This window comes from Trematomus bernacchii, unplaced genomic scaffold (assembly GCF_902827165.1).
Source record: "Trematomus bernacchii unplaced genomic scaffold, fTreBer1.1, whole genome shotgun sequence".
NCBI lineage: Eukaryota > Metazoa > Chordata > Actinopteri > Perciformes > Nototheniidae > Trematomus > Trematomus bernacchii.
Genome location: NW_022987441.1, coordinates 1 through 22,266, shown reverse-complemented (window position 1 = coordinate 22,266; position 22,266 = coordinate 1). Strand labels below are relative to the sequence as shown.

Below are 22,266 nucleotides of genomic sequence, written 5' to 3'. Positions count from 1 at the left end.
AAGAGTCCTCTCCTGCTGATGTTCAGGTGTATATCAGTATGAGTAGTGTTCTACTTTAAAGAGTCCTCTCTGCTGATGTTCAGGTGTATATCAGTATGTTAGTGTCTCTACTTTAAAGAGTCCTCTCCTGCTGATGTTTCAGGTGTATATCAGTATGTAGTGTCTCTACTTTAAAGAGTCCTCTCCTGATGTCAGGTGTATATCAGTATTTAGTGTCTCTCTTAAAGAGTCCTCTCCTGTGATGGTCAGATGTATATCAGTATTAGTGTCTCTACTTTAAAGAGTCCTCTCCTGCTGATGTTCAGGTGTATATCAGTATGTAGTGTCTCTACTTTAAAGAGTCCTCTCCTGCTGATGTTCAGGTGTATATCGTATTTAGTGTCTCTACTTTAAAGAGTCCTCTCCTGCTGATGGTCAGATGTATATCAGTATGTAGTGTCTCTACTTTAAAGAGTCCTCTCCTGCTGATGTTCAGGTGTATATCAGTATGTAGTGTCTCTACTTTAAAGAGTCCTCTCCTGCTGATGTTCAGGTGTATATCAGTATGTAGTGTCTCTACTTTAAAGAGTTCCTCTCCTGCTGATGTCAGGTGTATATCAGTATGTAGTGTATCTACTTTAAAGAGTCCTCTCCTGCTGATGGTCAGATGTATATCAGTATCAGTATGTAGTTCTCTACTTTAAAGAGTCCTCTCCTGCTGATGTTCAGGTGTATATCAGTATTTAGTGTCTCTACTTTAAGAGTCCTCTCCTGCTGATGGTCAGAGTTATATCAGTATGTAGTGTCTCTACTTTAAAGAGTCCTCTCCTGCTGATGTTCAGGTGTATATCAGTATGTAGTGTCTCTACTTTAAAGAGTCCTCTCCTGCTGATGCTTCAGGGTATATCAGTAGTAGTGTCTCTACTTTAAAGAGTCCTCTCCTGCTGATGTTCAGCTGTATAATCAGTATGTAGTGTCTCTACTTTAAAGAGTCCTCTCCTGCTGATGTTCAGGTGTATATCAGTATGTAGTTCTCTACTTTAAAGAGTCCTCTCCTGCTGATGTCAGATGTATATCAGTAGTAGTGTCTCACTTTAAAGAGTCCTCTCCTGCTGATGTTCAGGTGTATATCAGTATGTAGTGTCTCTACTTTAAAGAGTCCTCTCCTGCTGATGATCAGGTGTATATCAGTATATAGTGTCTCTACTTTAAAGAGTCCTCTCCTGCTGATGTTCAGCTGTATATCAGTATGTAGTGTCTCTACTTTAAAGAGTCCTCTCCTTCTGATGTCAGGTGTTATCAGTATGTAGTGTCTCTACTTTAAAGAGTCCTCTCCTGCTGATGTTCAGGTGTATTCAGTATGTAGTGTCTCTACTTTAAAGAGTCCTCTCCTGTTGTTCAGGTGTATATCAGTATATAGTGTCTCTACTTTAAAGAGTCCTCTCCTGCTGATGTTCAGGTTATATCAGTATGTAGTGTCTCTACTTTAAAGAGTCCTCTCCTGCTGATGTTCAGGTGTATATCAGTATGTAGTGTCTCTACTTGAAAGAGTGCTCTTTTGCTGATGTGCAGGTGTATATCAGTATGTAGTGTCTCTACTTTAAAGAGTCCTCTCCTGCTGATGTTCAGGTGTATATCAGTATGTAGTGTCTCTACTTTAAAGAGTCCTCTCCTGCTGATGTTCAGGTGTATATCAGTATGTAGTGTCTCTACTTTAAAGAGTCTCTCCTGCTGATGTTCAGGTGTATATCAGTATGTAGTGTCTCTACTTTTAAAGAGTCCTCTCCTGCTGATGTTCAGGTGTATATCAGTATGTAGTGTCTCTACTTTAAAGAGTCCTCTCCTGCTGATGTTCAGTGTGTATATCAGTATGTAGTGTCTCTACTTTAAAAGAGTCCTTCCTGCTGATGTTCAGGTGTATATCAGTATGTAGTGTCTCTACTTTAAAGAGTCCTTGCAGTGCACTAACACCAACAGAAACGCACTACGGGAGAGGAACAGGGACTCTTTAAAGACGTGATGTAATTAATATCTACTCACCTCAGTTTCCCCACATGACGGCAGGTGTCTCAGAGAGGCGTTCAGGTGCAGCCAGACTTTCCTGCTCCACCTGAAGTTGCTCCTTAATTCGTCTAAAGAGTTCCCCCTGTTAAACACCTGATCTGTGACCTCACACACACACACACACACACACACACACACACACACACACACACACACACACACACACACAACACACACACACACACACACACAGAGGTGTGGTCACCTGGGTGTGCTCTGCTTCAGTAACCACAAACAGAGGAACAATGGAGCCCCCCCCCTCAGGTGTGTCAGAGCCGTCAGGCAGGTTCTATCAGAACCTGATAAACACCTCCTGTGGAGTTACTGCCAAGAGGCGTTAAGGCCACAGCATGGAGTGTGTGTGTGTGTGTGTGTGTGTGTGTGTGTGTGTGTGTGTGTGTGTGTGTGTGTGTGTGTGTGTGTGTGTGTGTGTGTGTGTGTGTGTGTGTGTGTGTGTGTGTGTGTGTGTGTTGTGTGTGTGATTGATTGTATTTTGTCCCTGCAGGGCTCCTGTAGCGGCCCTCGGCCCCCACAGCATGCAGGACATGGAGCTGAGGGAGGAGTGGCAGGACGACGGCTTCCCCAGGTCACACACACACACACACACACACACACACACACACACACACCCACACACACACACACACACACACACACACACACACACACAACCACACACACACACACCACACACACACACACACACACACACCGAGTTTCTGTTTGTTCTGTATATCAGAAGGTCAAAGTGATGTCCCTCCTGAATAAACAGGTGTTTCAGTGAAACCTTATTCACTCTTTCTCTTGATGTGTTCATCAGGCCTCTCCCCGAGGACTGTGGGAGTCCAGAGGAGCAGCGACCAGGTGACTCTCAGTAAACATGAATATGGGGAGGTAGTGGAGTACAAATACTTTAAGTACATGTTTCTGGTATCAGTACTTTACTCCACTACTTATTTTTCTGACCACTTTTTACTTTCTACTTCTTACATGTTGAACCCAAATACCTGTACTTTCTACTTCTTACATGTTGAACACAAATACCTGTACTTTCTACTTCTTACACTTTGAACCCAAATACCTGTACTTTCTACTTCTTACATGTTGAACACAAATACCTGTACTTTCTACTTCTTACATGTTGAAACCCAAATACCTGTACTTTCTACTTCTTACATGTTGAACCAAAATACCTGTACTTTCTACTTCTTACTGTTAACACAAATACCTGTACTTTCCTACTTCTTACTGTTGAACACAAATACCTGTATCTCTTCTAACTTCTTACATGTTGAACACAAATACCTGTACTTTCTACTTCTTAACATGTGAACCAAATACCTGTACTTTCTAACATGATACTTTCTTTCTACGTCTTACATGTTGAACCCAAATACCTTACTTTCTACTTCTTACAATGTTGAACCAAATACCTGTACTTTCTACTTCTACATGTTTGAACCCCAAATACATGTACTTTCTACTTCTTACATGTTGAACACAAATACCTGTACTTTCTACTTCTTACACTTGATTGGAACCTCAATACCTGTACTTTCTACTTTCTTACATGTGAACACAAATACCTGTACTTTCTCTACTTCTTACATGTTGAACCACAAATACCTGTACTTTCTACTTCTTACATGTTGAAACACAAATACCTGTACTTTTACTCTTACCTGTTGAACCCCAATAACCTGTACTTTCTCCTTCTACATGTTGAACCCAAATACCTGACTCTTCGACTTCTTACATGTTGAACACAAATACTGTACTTTCTACTTCTTACATGGTTGAACACTAAATACCCTGTACTTTCCTACTTCTTACATGTTGAACACCAATACCTGTACTTTCTAACTTCTTACATGTGAACTCACAAATACCTGTACTTTTCTACTTTCTTACATGTTGAACCAATACCTGTACTGTTCTACTTCTTACATGTTGAACCCAAATACCTGTACTTTCTACTTCTCACATGTTGAACACAAATACCTGTACTTTCTTACTCTCTTACATGTTGAACACAAATCCTGTACTTTCTACTTCTTACATGTTGAACACAAATAACTGTACTTTCTACTTCTTACATGTTGATACTACAAATACCTGTACTTTCTACTTCTACATGTTGAACCAAATACCTGTACTTTCTACTTCTTACATGTTGAACCCAAATACCTGTACTTTCTACTTCTTACATGTTGAACCAAATACCTGTACTTTCTACTTCTTACATGTTGAACAAATACCTGTACTTTCTACTTCTTACATTTGAACACAAATACCTGTACTTTCTACTTCTTACATGTTGAACCAAATACCTGTACTTTCTACTTCTTACATGTTTGAACCCAAATACCTGTACTTTCTACTTCTACATGTTGAACACAAATACCTGTACTTTCTACTTCTTACATGTTGAACCACAAATACCTGTACTTTCTACTTCTTACATGTTGAACAAATACCTGTACTTTCTACTTCTTACATGTTGAACCAAATACCTGTACTTTCTACTTCTTACATGTTGAACCCAAATACCTGTACTTTCTACTTCTTACATGTTGAACCCAAATACCTGTACTTTCTACTTCTCACATGTTGAACTCAAATACCTGTACTCTCTACTTCTCTCATTTCCCAAACAGGCTGGTTCCTTTAGTTTGAATGTGTGTTTGGTGGCGTGATCATTATTCTTTAGAGTCATTGCGTGCCTATTGATTTGAACACGATCCGTGTATCCATCATTTCCTGGTCTTCTCTAAAGAAGAGGGACCAATGAAAACGTTGTCATGTTGCCGTTGTTCAGCATGGAAACATTCATTAGCTAACAATGACATTATTGTTCTATTAATATAAAGGGAGGTCAGGTACTCTTTAAAACAGCTGCTAGTTATGGGTACTTTTTACTGAAGGACATTTCAAAGCCTCTTTACTTTGACTTGAGTAAAGAAGTTTAGTCAGTACTTCTACTTTTACCAGAGTATCTTTAAACACGAGTCTCTGTACTTCTACTTGAGTAAAGGTTGTGTGTACATCTACTTGAGTACAGGATGTGTGTACTTCTACTTGAGTAAAGGATGTGTGTACTTCTACTTGAGTAAAGGATGTGTGTACTTCTACTTGTACTTCTACTTGAGTAAAGGATGTGTGTACTTTTGCCATCTCTGGTTCCCTAGCTCCGCCCACCAGCCTCGCCTTATCAGGAGCCGGGGGGGGCGGGGCTAAGAAGCGTCTGGTGGCGCCCACGATCAGCGATGGATTCTCTGCGGCCGCGCTGTCCAACGACACGCCGTCACTCGACATCGACCTGGAGGCGCTGGAGACGCCGTCCGGCAGCGAGACGGGGACGCTGCCGGACGGAGTCTACGAGCTGGAGTGGGACGGTGAGACGCTGTTGCATTTCTATAATCTGAGGCAGGAGGAGCTGAAAAGAAGCTTCTCATCAAGTTAACAGCATTTATTAATACAATGATACGAGGTCTGCAAAAGTAGTCTGCCCAGGTCTCCTGCTATTTCACTGGTCCACAGTCCACCTGGTCTCTGTCTCTCAGATCACAGGAAGAGTCTCTGTCTCTCAGATCACAAGAAGAGTCTCTGTCTCTCAGATCACAGGAAGAGTCTCTGTCTCTCAGATCACAGGAAGAGTCTCTGTCTCTCAGATCACAGGAAGAGTCTCTGTCTCTCAGATCACAGGAAGAGTCTCTGTCTCTCAGATCACAGGAAGAGTCTCTGTCTCTCAGATCACAGGAAGAGTCTCTGTCTCTCAGATCACAGGAAGAGCCTCGATCTCTGTCTCTCATCACATTTCATTATCTCTGTAGAAGTCTAAAGTCTTCTCCCATTGGTTGGCGGGGAGGGGCCAGGTTCTATTGGCCACGCCTCTTAGCGCTTGCTGCTCCATTCAGATCTTCTGTCGCCCTCTAGTGGCGTAACCAAATAACATTCTTTCATAACATTAAATGGCCAGACAAATGACCCAATAAAACACATAGTAACAGTTGATATATTGATTATTCTCACACCTCTGACCCCTGACCTCTGACCTCTGACCCCCGACTCACATCATTACCTGGTGTTGTTCAGTAGAATTACAGCCTTGATTCTGCCCAGTTTATGAGAGGAAGTTCAGCCAACAGCTGACAGTGGGTCTGTGTTTCCTGTAAAGAGTCAAACATATTCAGTTCTTTGATTTAAAGTCAAACTTCATGAATCCTGTGGACTACGACTCCCAGCATGCATTTCACTCATCGACCTCTATCCCCTGACTCGTTGTTCAGTACAATTACAGTCTCAATTCTGCACAGTTTATGACAGGGGTGTCCAAACTACGGCCCGGGGGCCAAATGCGACCCGCGGCCCATTTTGAATCGCTCAGCTAATTCCAAAAGTAAAATGAAATATGACCCACAGTATGAAACGTGATATATTGTACTTCTTAAATATATTTGTACAAATATATTACACAGTGTTCATGCGTGGGTCTGTGTTTTCTGTAAAACATATTCAGTTCTTTGTTTAAAGGTCTCCTATCATGCAGAATGCACTTTCTGATGTCTTCTCTACATCACCATGTGTCCCCGTTGTGTCAGGAGACTCACAAAGTGATGTCTTCTCTACATCACCATGTGTCCCCGGTGTGTCAGGAGACTCACAAAGTGATGTCTTCTCTACATCACCATGTGTCCCCGGTGTGTCAGGAGACTCACTAAGTGATGTCTTCTCTACATCACCATGTGTCCCCGTTGTGTCAGGAGACTCACAAAGTGATGTCTTCTCTACATCACCATGTGTCCCCGTTGTGTCAGGAGACTCACAAAGTGATGTCTTCTCTACATCACCATGTGTCCCCGGTGTGTCAGGAGACTCACAAAGTGATGTCTTCTCTACATCACCATGTGTCCCCGGTGTGTCAGGAGACTCACTAAGTGATGTCTTCTCTACATCACCATGTGTCCCCGGTGTGTCAGGAGACTCTCATAGTGATGTCTTCTCTACATCACCATGTGTCCCCTGTGTGTCAGGAGACTCTCATAGTGATGTCTTCTCTACATCACCATGTGTCCCCGGTGTGTCAGGAGACTCTCATAGTGATGTCTTCTCTACATCACCACGTGTCCCCGGTGTGTCAGGAGACTCACTAAGTGATGTCTTCTCTACATCACCATGTGTCCCCGGTGTGTCAGGAGACTCACTAAGTGATGTCTTCTCTACATCACCATGTGTCCCCGGTGTGTCAGGAGACTCTCATAGTGATGTCTTCTCTACATCACCACGTGTCCCCGGTGTGTCAGGAGACTCACTAAGTGATGTCTTCTCTACATCACCATGTGTCCCCGGTGTGTCAGGAGACTCACTAAGTGATGTCTTCTCTACATCACCATGTGTCCCCGGTGTGTCAGGAGACTCTCTAAGTGATGTCTTCTCTACATCACCATGTGTCCCCGGTGTGTCAGGAGACTCACTAAGTGATGTCTTCTCTACATCACCATGTGTCCCCGGTGTGTCAGGAGACTCACTAAGTGATGTCTTCTCTACATCACCATGTGTCCCCGGTGTGTCAGGAGACTCTCTAAGTGATGTCTTCTCTACATCACCATGTGTCCCCGGTGTGTCAGGAGACTCTCTAAGTCAGGGGTGTCAAACTCAATTTCATCGCGGGCCACATCAGCATTATGGTTGCCCTCAAAGGGCCGGTTGTAATTTTAACACTATATAAATATACATATATAAATATCAAAATAATGTTTTATACTGTATAACAATATTGCCTCTGCATTGGAGTATTATTGGTTTTGGCAATAACTACGTCTGAAAGCACATGGTTGTGCATTAATGTATTGTGCACGTAGACACAAAAATACTGTATGTGGGCTCAGACTAACATTTCACTCTCTTACTGTTACATAAATCCCATGAATTTATGAAATGTAGTTAGCCTCATCATATCTTATCAAAAGAGATACAATGTTTGTGAAATCTATTTTTTGTGAATAATAAAGTATTTTTCTTTTGTATATCAAGCATTATTTAAGTAGGCTATATTTCATTTGAATTCAGCAATAATATTTTAATAGTCTGAAAGCCAAGACTTTGAGAACCCCCTGTCCCAGATCCTGCTGTGTTACTATCACCTGTCACTCACTATTTCAGTAAGCAGTGAGTGGGGGGAGGGGGCGGCGGCGTGTTGAGGAGGAACAGAGTGAGAGGGGACAGGGATCGCGGAAGTTTTCCTCCTTCCTTTACAAACTTTACACAAGTATTTATAAGTATTTATCGTCTGAATATAGCAAAAAGACGTTCATACTCTGCAAGCCAAGACCTCATATATTTTAATCAACCAGAAACCGGAAATAACCGTAACGCGAGTTTTTCTAAAACATAATAAATCCACGTGTGTCTCTGAGCCGCAGCAACACCGACTGATTCTTAAAGAGCGGGTCATTCTGTCTGTTTGTTCTGCGACTGGAGTTGCTTGTCTCGGTTGCTGAAGCAGACTTTGCTCCGTGTTTGGTGTCTCTGTGCCGCTGTAAATTATGTTCCTTCAACTCTGTGTCACTCACAGTCACACACTGGTCACTCACCGCCTCAGAGTGCCGCTGCTGATAGGAAGTCGCTTCAGTGCGCACGTCACAAAACGAAATGCATTTTGGGACATGCTGTTTATGGGCAACGTGCTTAAACGGCATGTAACCGTATAATAAACTGTTTATATTCTTTGCGAGCTCTCGCGGGCCACATAAAATGACGTGGCGGGCCACATTTGGCCCGCGGGCCTTGAGTTTGACACGTCTGCTCTAAGTGATGTCTTCTCTACATCACCATGTGTCCCCGGTGTGTCAGGAGACTCACTAAGTGATGTCTTCTCTACATCACCATGTGTCCCCGTGTGTCAGGAGACTCTCAAAGTGATGTCTTCTCTACATCACCATGTGTCCCCGGTGTGTCAGGAGACTCTCATAGTGATGTCTTCTCTACATCACCATGTGTCCCCGGTGTGTCAGGAGACTCACTAAGTGATGTCTTCTCTACATCACTATGTGTCCCCGTGTGTCAGGAGACTCACAAAGTGATGTCTTCTCTACATCACCATGTGTCCCCGGTGTGTCAGGAGACTCACAAAGTGATGTCTTCTCTACATCACCATGTGTCCCCGGTGTGTCAGGAGACTCACAAAGTGATGTCTTCTCTACATCACCATGTGTCCCCGGTGTGTCAGGAGACTCTCATAGTGATGTCTTCTCTACATCACCATGTGTCCCCGGTGTGTCAGGAGACTCACTAAGTGATGTCTTCTCTACATCACCATGTGTCCCCGGTGCGTCAGGAGACTCACTAAGTGATGTCTTCTCTACATCACCATGTGTCCCCGGTGTGTCAGGAGACTCACAAAGTGATGTCTTCTCTACATCACCATGTGTCCCCGGTGTGTCAGGAGACTCACTAAGTGATGTCTTCTCTACATCACCATGTGTCCCCGGTGTGTCAGGAGACTCACTAAGTGATGTCTTCTCTACATCACCATGTGTCCCCGGTGTGTCAGGAGACTCACTAAGTGATGTCTTCTCTACATCACCATGTGTCCCCGGTGTGTCAGGAGACTCACTAAGTGATGTCTTCTCTACATCACCATGTGTCCCCGGTGTGTCAGGAGACTCACTAAGTGATGTCTTCTCTACATCACCATGTGTCCCCGGTGTGTCAGGAGACTCACTAAGTGATGTCTTCTCTACATCACTATGTGTCCCCGGTGTGTCAGGAATTAAAACCCTCTCTCTTTTCCTACTAAACAGATGACCTCCCCCGGATGGCGAGGGCGGAGCCTGGTGCCGTGGGGGGGGCCCAGAGCCCGGTGGAGCAGGACCAGGTTCTGATGGAGCAGGACCAGGTGGATCAGAGGGGCCGGCGCTGGAGGACCTTCAACGTCTCCGGACACCAGTTCCAGGTCAACATGAGCGTCCTGGAGCCCTACCTGCAGGTGCTGTCCCACGGAGGTCAGAGGTCACACACTGTGTTAACATTCATATCTGTGGACATTTAGACATCAGCTACGACCCTGAGACACTCAATTCAACACACCTGTTACCCCTGAAACACACCTGAGACATCTGAAACACATGAGACACACCTGAGACATCTGAAACACCTGAGACACACCTGAGACACACCTGAGACATCTGAAACACCTGAGACACACCTGAGACATCTGAAACACCTGAGACACACCTGAGACATCTGAAACACCTGAGACACCTGAGACACACCTGAGACACACCTGAGACACACCTGAGACACACCTGAGACACACCTGAGACACACCTGAGACACACCTGACACACCTGAGACACCTGAGACACACCTGACACACCTGAGACACCTGAGACACCTGAGACACACCTGAGACACCTGAGACACACCTGACACACCTGAGACACCTGAGACACACCTGACACACCTGAGACACCTGAGACACACCTGAGACACACCTGAGACACACCTGAGACACACCTGACACACCTGAGACACCTGAGACACCTGAGACACACCTGAGACATCTGAAACACCTGAGACACACCTGAGACATCTGAAACACCTGAGACACACCTGAGACACACCTGAGACATCTGAAACACCTGAGACACCTGAGACACACCTGACACACCTGAGACACCTGAGACACCTGAGACACACCTGACACACCTGAGACACCTGAGACACACCTGAGACACACCTGACACACCTGAGACACCTGAGACACACCTGAGACACACCTGAGACACACCTGAGACATCTGAGACACCTGAGACACACCAGAGACACACCTGAGACACACCTGAGACACCTGAGACACCTGTGTTACAACCCGGCTCCTGGGCTGCAGCAAAAAGTAGGGAGGCGAGACGAGGGTTGTGAATAATGAAGACGTTTATTTTCATAAACAAAATGGTCACGCAACAGACCCCCGCGGCCGTCCCGGAGAGAGAGCCCGGAGAGAGAGCCCGGAGAGAGAGCCCGGAGAGAGAGCCCGGAGAGAGAGCCCGGAGAGGAGCTCTTCTCCTACACTTCGGCGTGGACAGGAGACAACTCTGGTCAGTCCCCTGACCCCCAGGACCTGACCCCCAGGACCTGACCCCCAGGACCTGACCCCCAGGACCTGACCCCCAGGACCTGACCCCAGGACCTGACCCCCAGGACCTGACCCCCAGGACCAAACGAGCGCTGCTCAGTTTTTCGCTCATACAGATTTCCCATCCTTACCTGTGCAGACGACAACTTCTCTCTTGACCGAATTGGTTTACCTCTCATTTGACACGTGTGACATGATTTAATATGCCGAGACACATCTCTCCTTAAACAAGGCCAAAAGAAATACCGTAACATGTAATTATTAGGGCTGTCAAGTTAACGCGTTAATAACGCGTTAACGCAAAAAAAAATTAACGCCACTAATTATTTTAACGCGATTAACGCATGTGTATTTTTTTGTCCTCGGCCGCCCCGTAGTTTCAGAGTGCATCGAGTTTAAAATACCATCTCCAAGCTGATGCTGACAGCCCCGCTCCTGCCGCCCGCTTGTGGCAGACCATACTTCCACGCTCACCGGCAGGCCCGGACTGGCCATCGGGAGGACCGGGAGGGTGTGTGTATGTGTGGCGCGACTCGCGAGTGAGGCACACCTTACGTGTTGTTGTTGTTAGCATCTGGTGCTAGCTAGCTGCGCTAACGGATATAAGGAGCTGTTTCAATGAAAACAGAGGAGCGACATTTCGCCGACAACTGCGCCGAGCACTTGACTTGATGCAGGTAGCCAGACAGTGGGACATTGTACGAGAAGTCAGCACACTCAGCACGGATAGTGCAACATGATTGCAGCGTCCAGGCAGCTCCCGTTGGAGCATATATGCCTTGAGCTGCACATACACACACACACACACACACACATACACACACACACACACACACACACACACACACACACACACACACACACACACACACACACACACACACACACACACACACACACACACACACACACACACACACACACACACACACACAGTATTGTATGAGAGAGGTTCCAGGTTGAATCGAATATTTGTAATGTTCAGGTTGTTGTGTTTAATATTCATGAGAATATTTGTCATTGTTCAAATGATAATAAACAAACATATAAAGCATAGTTGTCCACTCATATGTTGATAAGAGTATTAAAAACTTGAAAAATATCCCTCTAAGGTCCATTTAGAACAGATAAAAAATGTGCGATTAATTTGCGATTAATCGCGATTAACTATTTTAATCGACTGACAGCCCTAGTAATTACATGTTCCACGGACACCCAGATGTCCCGATCGCTTATGCGCTTCCTTGAGGACCTCCTCACGAAATTTGACAGGAACCACAATCTGAAAGACTGGCTCACCAATGAAGCCTTTCCCATGTGACAACCACTTTCTGACCAGCAGCTCCCCTTGCAGCAGACAACCACCGGTAGCGCCATTTCCATCCTCGGTGGAAAGAACCGCCTCATCACCAATTCACTGCGGGATACAGACAACAACAAGTCAGGAACAACCACAGAATCCATCTCACCCACCTCTTCACCCTGCTCAGACTCCCCCTGTACACGGCTCACAGCCCGGCTCACAGCCCGGGTCACAGCCCGGCTCACAGCCCGGCTCACAGCCCGGGTCACAGCCCGGCTCACAGCCCGGCTCACAGGCCGGCTCACAGCCCGGCTCACAGCCCGGGTCACAGCCCGGGTCACAGCCCGGGTCACAGCCCGGGTCACAGCGCCAGCCACAAACACTCCAGGAGAGAACTTTGCATTCTCCTCTGTGTTAACAGTCACTGTGGGTGAAGATGACACCCTGGTAGGCGGTGGACCCTCAGCCCACACACGGCTGCCAGCCAGGCCGTTACCCAGGATAACATCCACACCTTCAATCGGCATTACAGGACGGACCCCCATGGCGACCTCACCCTGCACCAAACCAGAGATAAGCACAACACTCATTCCCATACCTCGCATCAGGACAAAGTCCCCAGTTCTAGATTCTTCAGAAAACGGTAGCACAGAGCTCAGAATGTATGAATCATACGGTGTCTCTCAAAATGTTTACCGGCACGCTGATGTCACTTCCCACCAATGACACGTATCCGGTTGACAAAAATGCAGAAAACAGTGGTTCCTTCAACCCGCATGGCTCGCTAACCTGCTGACAGGGAGAGATGACGGGTAAGGGTACCACAGACACAGCACAAGCAGCAGAGTTAACCTGGCCTACATGGTTCCCCCTGCTAGCCTTAGCTTCGGGACAGTCAGCCTTCCAGTGCCCTCTCCCCCTGCAGAAGTGACATATCTGAATCACCCTGTGGCTGACCTCGCATCCCACGCTCAGGTTGACCCCAGTGCGGATTAGCTTTCTCTTCCCATCTCCCTGCTGCACGACACATACCAGCTTCATCCTGGCCCCTGAAAACTCGACCGCCCCTGTGCGCTAGCACATAGTCATCAGCCAGTGCAGCAGCCTCTGCAGCAGTCTTCACTTTGCACTCGCTGATGTAAACCGCAATGTGGCTGGGTACAGAATTTTTAAATTGCTCCAACACCATCAACTCACATAATGCAGCATACGTATCGACATCCAGGGATTTACACCACTTACTGAAAAAGGTAACCAGATCCCTGGCAAACTCAACATGGTCAAATGTCAAAACAGATCAATTAACGTTTTGGTTTTGTTTGTATGATTTACGGATAATCCAGTGAATGCTGGGAAAACGAGGAGAAGCCGCATTATGAACACTGGCATTTGTTTTCAGAAGATATTATGATAGTGTCGTTCGTTCCGGTGCACTCCGACAGCATTAGCACTACATCGAGATTAAGATTAAACTAATTTATTTTGGGAACAGCCGCATATATGGAGTTAGCCATATGTGTGTAAATTACTGTTCATAAACATTTGAAAACAAATGCCGGTGTCGGACAGACACAAACACACCGAACACACAGAGCTGAGCTGAGCAGAGCACATACACACACACATCATGCGCCTTGGTGACTGACTGGACATCTCCTTCATAAAACTAATAAAAGGGGGAGTAATCGGGCAGTTCGATGTGTGTAGATGTGTGTGTGTATAGGTGTGTGTGGTTAACACGTAGCAGCCTGCAGTCACTCTTAAGCTGTTCTGATGAAGTTAAACACAGTCATACTGGTGCTGCACTTCTCAGAAGCGGAGTATACGTCCCGCTGCCTCCGGATGCTGCAGCCGTTTTAAGAAGTGAAGGAGGGTTTCCTTCTATAAAGCAGCTGCGGGCAGCAGATCGTGAGAGTCCCGGACATTAATTCATAGATCAAGGCAGACTGGTTTACTCTTCTGTTTTGCCAATCCGGTGCTTAAACAAATAGCTCTACACCCCTGGCCGACATGTCCTTAAAATGAAGTCCGAGTTTGAAATATATCTCAAATAATGTATGCACCACCATTTCCCCACATAAACATAACAGTCTGCAATCAAACGGTTGTCTCCTGTGCGCTCCTCTTCCTACTTGGCGCACCGGTAACAAGCTCGTGCGCACAAGAGGAGACCTTATAAGGCTGAGCCGCCGAATCCCTCATCATAAAAGCCATTTTCAACGGTTTTCTGGTGAAAGATTAACTAGCTACTGGATGAAATAATATGACTGGTGGCATAGGTGCGAAAATTAAACACTTTTTGAAAAAATATTATGATAAAATATTTTTATATATTTATAATTCTGCAAATATTACGATAAACTCACAGCTATTTCGCGGCCCGGCAGTAACACCTCTACGGCCCGGTACCGGTCCGCGGACCGGGGGTTGGGAACCCCTGTGCTAGACTTCTCCCAGGACCTGAACCTCTGGCGATATGCCTCAGGGACTAACTCGTAGGCCTCAGGGACTCGTAGGCCTTCAGCACAGCAGTCTTAACAGTCAGATAAACCGTGCTCTCTGCCACCGTCAGAGCAGAGTAGGCTTCCTGGGCTTTACCCGTTAGCACACACTGTAACAATAAGGTCCCCTCAGCATCAGACCACTCTCTGCTCTCAGCTACAGGGTTATCTGGGTCTCGTTCACTAAACTGAGGCACTACTATCTGGGTCTCGTTCACTAAACTGAGGCACTACTATCTGGGTCTCGTTCACTAAACTGAGGCACGACCCGCAAATGACTGCCAACGTCAAACGGAGTAGCTCTACCAGAGTGATTTGAGGCCTGGCCTGCAGCCCCAGCAGGTACATTCAACCTCTAACTCAAGCTTCCCAATTTCTACCTCCCCCCTTTGAATCTCCGCCAGGGGTTGCTATAGCAACTCCAACAATTGGCCTAGCAACGGCTTAGCAACCCCATTGTTTTGTTATGAAAATGTATCTATATATATTTATACACATTCTCGCGAGGTCTATCAGGGGTCGTTGTAAGTTAAAGCGCAAACTGTTACTTGGCTAATGTTGTGTGTGTGTGTGTGTGTGTGTGTGTGTGTGTGTGTGTGTGTGTGTGTGTGTGTGTGTGTGTGTGTGTGTGTGTGTGTGTGTGTGTGTGTGTGTGTGTGTGTGTGTGTGTGTGTGTGTGTGTGTGTGTGTGTGTGTGTGTGTGTGTGTGTGTGTGTGTGCCACAGCATGCCAGTTGAAACAGTGAACGATCACTATTGTGTACGCTTAGGGTGTAATGGTATTATACACACATATTGTAGGAGCACAGAAACAGTGTTCAAATTCTGCTTTTACAAACTTATTTTGGTTGTGCTTACCTTGCAAAGTCATGTTATAAGTGTCAAAGGAATGTTTTAATGTAAATATTAATGATAATATTGTAGCGTGTCCAAGTTAATAGTTATTTCAGTTATCAGATGTGCAGTTTAGTACATTTGTAAAGTTATTTAGGCAATGTTGTTGGTGGGAGTTAGGGAGAGACCGCCCCTTCCAGGTGTGTGTGTGCGTTTTCCGGTGTGTGTGTAGGGAGTAGAGACGGTAGGGGTTGTGTTGGAGTGTGGGGAAAAGTCATAATGAGTGTTATATTATTGATTGGCTCTGTAAGGCGTGGCTGTGGCCGTCAGTACCATAAAATAAAGAGAACGTTTTGGACATTGAAGGCTCATGATCTGTGATCTTGAATAGCGGTGAACGCGACAATATGAACAGGCTCGTGCTTGGCCCACTGGTATTGTTTGTTTATTTATTTTGAAAATGAACGAGCAACGCCGTGCTGTCATATAGCAACTGCTAAGCTCCGCCCATGATCTCCGCCCTCATTGTCTCCACTGCGAGTCTCTCCTTTTCTGTCTGCAACAGCAACACTTCCTTTCTCTGCTCCAACGTCAGGCCTGCATCACGGCAGCCAGACATATTGACACTGTCTCGGCTAGGACCAACAGTAAACATACCCCCTCTGAAAGCACCTTCCTCAAACAGATCTGCTCTAACAATCTCCCTCATGTTCTCCTTCATTCTCTTATCCCCAACATCCAAGTGAAAATGTTCAGCCACACAGATCAGCTGCTCACGTGAGAGAACCTCCAGCTGCTCCTCTGAAGGTGCCCTCAAAAAGTCCTCTACACTCCCCATGTTGACAACACTGTGTGGCACGTTCACGCTACTTACACCGCTACTTACACAGCCTACACGCTACTTACACAGCCTACACGCTACTTACACAGCCTACACGCTACTTACACAGCCTACACGCTACTTACACAGCCTACACGCTACCGCGGCCCGTCCCTCTAACTGCCTCACAGAAACTAGCTGAACTCCCCAACTAGTCTTCAGGTGCTAGTTACGGCGGGTACTTACGCACTTGAGACACCTGTAAAACACCTGTAACACCTGTAACACACCTGAGACATCTGAAACACCTGTAACACACCTGAGACATCTGAAACACCTGTAACACACCTGTAACACACCTGAGACATCTGAAACACCTGTAACACACCTGAGACATCTGAAACACCTGTAACACACCTGAGACATCTGAAACACCTGTAACACACCTGAGACATCTGAAACACCTGTAACACACCTGTAACACACCTGAGACATCTGAAACACCTGTAACACTCCTGAGACACCTGTAACACAACTGTAACACCTGAAACATCTGTAACACACCTGTACCACACCTGAGACATCTGTAACACACCTGTAACACCTGTAACACCTGAAACACCTGTAACACACCTGTACCACACCTGAGACATCTGTAACACACCTGTAACACCTGAAACACCTGTAACACACCTGTACCACACCTGAGACACCTGTAACACACCTGTAACACACCTGTAACACCTGTAACACACCTGAGACACCTGTAACACACCTGTACCACACCTGAAACACCTGTAACACCGGAAACACCCCTGATATCCATGTCAGACTGACTCCTCTCTATGATTGGCTGTCAGGTTACTACGGAGACGAGATGAACGCTGTCATCCTGTTCACTTCCTGTTACCTGCCAGAGAACACGGTGGAGGACTACGAATACGTGATGGACAACCTGTTCAGGTGAGCAAACAGGAAGTGGCAGTGAGTTAGCAAAGGGTTCCAATATGGACGTTTTTCATATTTCTTTACAGACTTTTGTCACAAATAATTGTGTGTGTGTGTGTGTGTGTGTGTGTGTGTGTGTGTGTGTGTGTGTGTGTGTGTGTGTGTGTGTGTGTGTGTGTGTGTGTGTGTGTGTGTGTGTGTGTGTTCCTGCAGGTACATCGTGGGCACGTTGGACCTGATGGTGTCGGAGAACTACCTGCTGGTGTACCTGTGTGCGATGGCCCCCAGGAACAAGCTGCCCTCCATCAAGTGGCTGAAGCAGTGCTACACCTCCATTGACCGCAGGTACGCTGCATTCACTCACAGGGACAGCTGCAGCCGGGCGGGGACAACCGTCTGACATGGTGTGTGTGTGTGTGTGTGTGTGTGTGTGTGTGTGTGTGTGTGTGTGTGTGTGTGTGTGTGTGTGTGTGTGTGTGTGTGTGTGTGTGTGTGTGTGTGTGTGTGTGTGTGTGTGTGTGTGTGTGTGTGTGTGTGTGTGTGTGTGTGTGTGTGTGTGTGTGCAGGCTGAAGAAGGATCTAAAGGGTCTGCTGGTGGTCCATCCTGCCTGGTACATCCGAGCTCTGCTCACCGTGGTCAAACCCTTCATCAGGTCCTTATTATTGTTGTTATTGTTTATTATTATCAGTATTGTTATTGTTATTAACATTATTATTAACATTGTTATTAACATTGTGATTAACATTGTGACCCCTCTCCCAATTAGTGAGAAATTTGGCAGGAAGATCCGGTTCATCCAGACGCTGCAGGAGCTGTCAGAGCTCGTTCCCACAGACAGACTGCAGATACCTGACGCTGTGAGACAGTGAGAGACACTCACACACACACACACACACACACACACACACACACACACTCACACACACACACACACACTCACACACACACACACACTCACACACACACACTCACACACACACACACTCACACACACACACACACACACACTCACACACACACACACTCACACACACACACACACACACACACACACACACACACACACACACACACACACACACACACACACACTCCGTGCCTCCCACATTAACACGTCCTGTATTGCAGGTTCGATGCGGGGCTGAGGAGATGACGGTCTCTGAGGTCACTTCCTGTACAGAACCAGATCAGAGACTCTTTATTTATACTGTCTGTAACTCAGGGTTGATGTTTGGGGGGGGTGGGGGGGGGGGGGGGGGGGTGTGTAAGTTATTGTGTTTACATGTCTGACCCTGAACGCTGCACTATCAGGACTCTGTGATTTATACAATAAAATATGATCAAACTTCTGAACTCTGTCACATGTTTTTATTGTGATGTTCACACCGTGGGGCTACGAGAGAGAGACAGTCGAACCCGGTGCATTCCTCCGTCTGGATGTGTCTATTCTATTCTCACTCTGTTGTTGTTTATTAGTAATTTTTCATTTCAAACCTTTATTTATCCAGGTGTATCCCATTGAGATCATTGATCTCTTTTTCAAGGGAGACCTGCTCAAGTAGGTTCCACATGAAACATTAAAAACATAAACAGAACAACAAAAGGACATCATACAGCTTCATTACAGGGATTACAGTTTACATACTATCCACATGCACAGGTACCAACAGCTTCCGATTCAGTAGCATCCAACCGAGCTTTAAAAACATTTAGTGGCACCAGATTGCTCAGTTTCCATTTTAATTGCAGACTATTCCAGGACAGTGGAGCTGCGCATCTAAATGCTATTTTCCCTAAGACAGTCCTAGCAGTTGGCACATTTAATAAAACCACAGCATCTCAGGCAGTAGCCACTTACAATTCGCCGTGAGATCAGGGAGCAGATGTAGGATGGAAGTTTCCCTAACATGGCTTTATATATAAAAATGTACCAGTGACTGAGCCTCCGTACAGTTAGTGAAGGCAGACCAGCCCTTGCATACAGGGTACAGTGATGAGTTAATGCTTTACAGTTTGTCACAAATCTCAGTGCACTGTGATACGCAGCATCTAACTTGCTCAGGTGCAGGCAGGTGCATTCATATAAAACAGATCACCATAGTCCAGCACAGGTCAAAAGGTCACAGAGCCTTTTCCTGGCCTCGAGCGAGAAACAGGACTTGTTCCTGTAGAAGAAACCTAGTCTAACCCTCAGTTTGTTAAGCAGGTTATTGACATGACGTTTAAAAGAGAGACAATCATCAAGCCAGATACCAAGGTATTTGTAACAGGTAACCACTTCAAGTTTTATTCCTTGCGTAGTTAAAATATCTAAAACAGGCTCTGGTGTCTTTTTTGCTTTTGAAAAGAGCATTACCTTGGTTTTATCAACATTTAAAAGAAGCTTTAGTAATATTAGTGTTATTGTGACAGTGTCTATTCTCACTCTGATGTTGTTGTTGTTGTTTATTGTTAGTAGAAGTGTTATTATGACAGTGTCTATTCTCGCTCTGATGACTCCCAGTTTAAACCGCGCTTCTTATTTATGGCCCACCAGCTGTAAGCCCCGCCCCCTCCCGTTACACGAGCTGGCCACGCGTCCTCTCTGCGCTCTGATTGGTCAGCACGTGTAGCCGGCCTCCAGCAGCCAATCAGAGCGCTCGCTGTCCACTCTCCTCCCACGTGTTGCTCTGTGCGGGGTAACGGTATAAAGCCAGGGACTGTTTACCGACACACACTCACTTATTAACCCGAATAAAGGCCCCCGTGCCCCGGTACCATGGTCCTGATGAAGCCCCTGGTGCTCCGTGTGGAGCTGCCGGAGAGGCTGTACAGCGGCGGGGAGAAGCTGAGCGGCTCCGTGCTGCTGGAGGCCGAGCAGCCGCTCTCGGTGGCCGGCCTGAGGGTCACTGTGAGCGGCAGAGCCCGGGTGGAGCACCGCGGAGGAGCAGGAGGAGGGAGGAGGAGGAGGGAGGAGGAGGAGTACCTGAGGAGAGAGGAGGTGCTGCGGCTGGAGGAGCAGCTCACCACCGGTACACACTGATGCATGGTGTGTGTGTGTGTGTGTGTGTGTGTGTGTGTGTGTGTGTGAGGCTGCAGGTACACAGTATAAATTACGTGTATATTTTATATGTATTGTTTTTATTGGTCCTACTCCTACCTTTATAAAGTGATTCTATAAATGACTTTATAAGGTTGTTAAATATGAGATATGAACTCTGTATCTCAGTTTAAATGTTAGAGTTATTTCAGATGTTTCATATTTTACATTAGTGCAATAATCTTCATTATGAATAATAATCTGTTATCTAAATGATGTTAATATTGGTACTTGTGGGTTATCTGTCGCCACGTTTTTTTCAGACTCTCTAAATAACCCTAACCCTTTTTTCAGACTCTCTAAATAACCCTAACCCTTTTTTCAGACTCTAAATAACCCTAACCCTTTTTTCAGACTCTCTAAATAACCCTAACCCTAACCCATCGCTGCAAACAGGATTAATGTTAGTTATTCTGAGGAATGAAAGAGCTCCTGTGGAGTAGTGATGTGTCGGTCGCGAACGAGCCGATTCTTTTGAACGGCTCTTTGGTACGAACGAGGGGAACCGAGTCGTACTTGGTGAGAGCCGTTCTTCTTATCGTTCAATCAAAGTTGGTCCGCACTCACTGCCTGCCAAAATTCACTCGCCTTTTAAAAAGCTTGATTTTGTTCCCCAAACGTATTCTGTGAAGACCCGCCCCTACTCTGATTGGTAGGTTTCAGCACGAGGAGTTAGGTGGGGTGGGTCTTAACGGAATACGCGAGAGAGAGAAGTCATAACAAGTGGAACTGGACAGATAGACGACGTGTTTTTCGGATGGAAAATGAGCCAAACGTGAAAGCGCAGCAGCATCTGGATGCACTTCAACCAAAACCCAGGCAGTGATAAAGCGCACCATTTGTAAAGGCAACATATCCTTTAAAGCAGGGTCAACAAATAATCTCCATCGCCACTTAAAAACACACTACTAATATTAAGAGTTGCGTGAATTTCATTCAAGGCAAGGCAACTTTATTTACTTAACACATGCAGAGGGTAAATTCAAAGTACATTCACTGACATGAATGACATGGATATGGCGCCACCTTGTGTCATGTTTACAATTCAGATTATTGACATTAGGTCTGGCAATGCAGTCAATCATTATCCTGGTGATTATTTCGCAGATAAACCTAGTAACCCCGCCCCCTTTTTTAAAAAACGGCTCTTTTGAACGGCTCTTTTGAACGGCTCTTTGAAAGGAACGGAGCCATAAGATCCGGCTCCCTTCAAAGAGCCATAATTCCCATCACTACTGTGGAGGAGCAGCTACCCCACAGATAACCCACAAGGACCTCAATGTTCCTACCTCATGTGTTAATAAAGCTTTAAGATACAGTCTGTGTAGGGACACCTACTTCAAGTTATATTCATATATTAATGTGTCTGTATGATTGTTGTTATTGTTGTTGTCCAGACTCAGACGGCTGCTTCCTGCTTCAGCCTCAGAAGCTCTACAGGTTCTGCTTCGGCTTCGAGCTGCCTGCTGCCGGGTAATCTATATCTATCTATATCTATCTATATCTATATCTATATCTATATATCTATATCTATATATCTATCTATATATTCCTAATCGAGAGAGCGAGAGCGAGAGGAGCGAGAGCGAGAGCGAGAGCGAG

General features: G+C 45.9%; 2 protein-coding genes across 6 annotated transcripts; both read left to right on the top strand.

The window, feature by feature from the left end:
• The first annotated feature begins 9 nt into the window (after positions 1-9).
• On the top strand, positions 10-18,815 carry LOC117492203 (bcl-2/adenovirus E1B 19 kDa-interacting protein 2-like protein). 5 transcript variants are annotated; one of them, XM_034142331.1, is made up of 10 exons: positions 10-26; positions 2,549-2,629; positions 2,864-2,907; positions 5,223-5,438; positions 9,846-10,046; positions 17,497-17,599; positions 17,798-17,929; positions 18,151-18,237; positions 18,352-18,450; positions 18,714-18,815. In XM_034142331.1, exons 1-10 carry the CDS (start codon positions 19-21, stop codon positions 18,736-18,738), a joined length of 996 nt encoding a protein of 331 aa, XP_033998222.1. In that variant the 5' UTR covers positions 10-18; the 3' UTR covers positions 18,739-18,815. The 5 variants fall into 5 exon arrangements, with proteins under 5 accessions (XP_033998222.1, XP_033998232.1, XP_033998214.1 ...); XM_034142341.1 differs by lacking the exon at positions 10-26 and adding an exon at positions 270-305 and having other exon boundaries at positions 5,232-5,438; XM_034142323.1 differs by lacking the exon at positions 10-26 and adding an exon at positions 270-305.
• Positions 18,816-20,291: 1,476 nt separating this feature from the next.
• LOC117492229 (thioredoxin-interacting protein-like) lies at positions 20,292-22,137 on the top strand (the record flags this gene model as incomplete). The annotated part of the gene is given in 2 exon segments (XM_034142370.1): positions 20,292-20,596; positions 22,062-22,137. Coding segments are annotated over 2 exon segments (329 nt in total), but the record flags the coding sequence as incomplete, so codon positions are not given.
• Between the last annotated feature and the right edge of the window lie 129 nt (positions 22,138-22,266).

Bases quoted from the DNA above. Each gene is read 5' to 3' on its own strand.
- LOC117492203 (XM_034142331.1), top strand. The intron at 10,047-17,496 runs GTCAGAGGTCAC...ATTGGCTGTCAG, and splicing joins GCAGGTGCTGTCCCACGGAG to GTTACTACGGAGACGAGATG. The intron at 17,930-18,150 runs GTACGCTGCATT...GTGTGTGTGCAG, and splicing joins TACACCTCCATTGACCGCAG to GCTGAAGAAGGATCTAAAGG.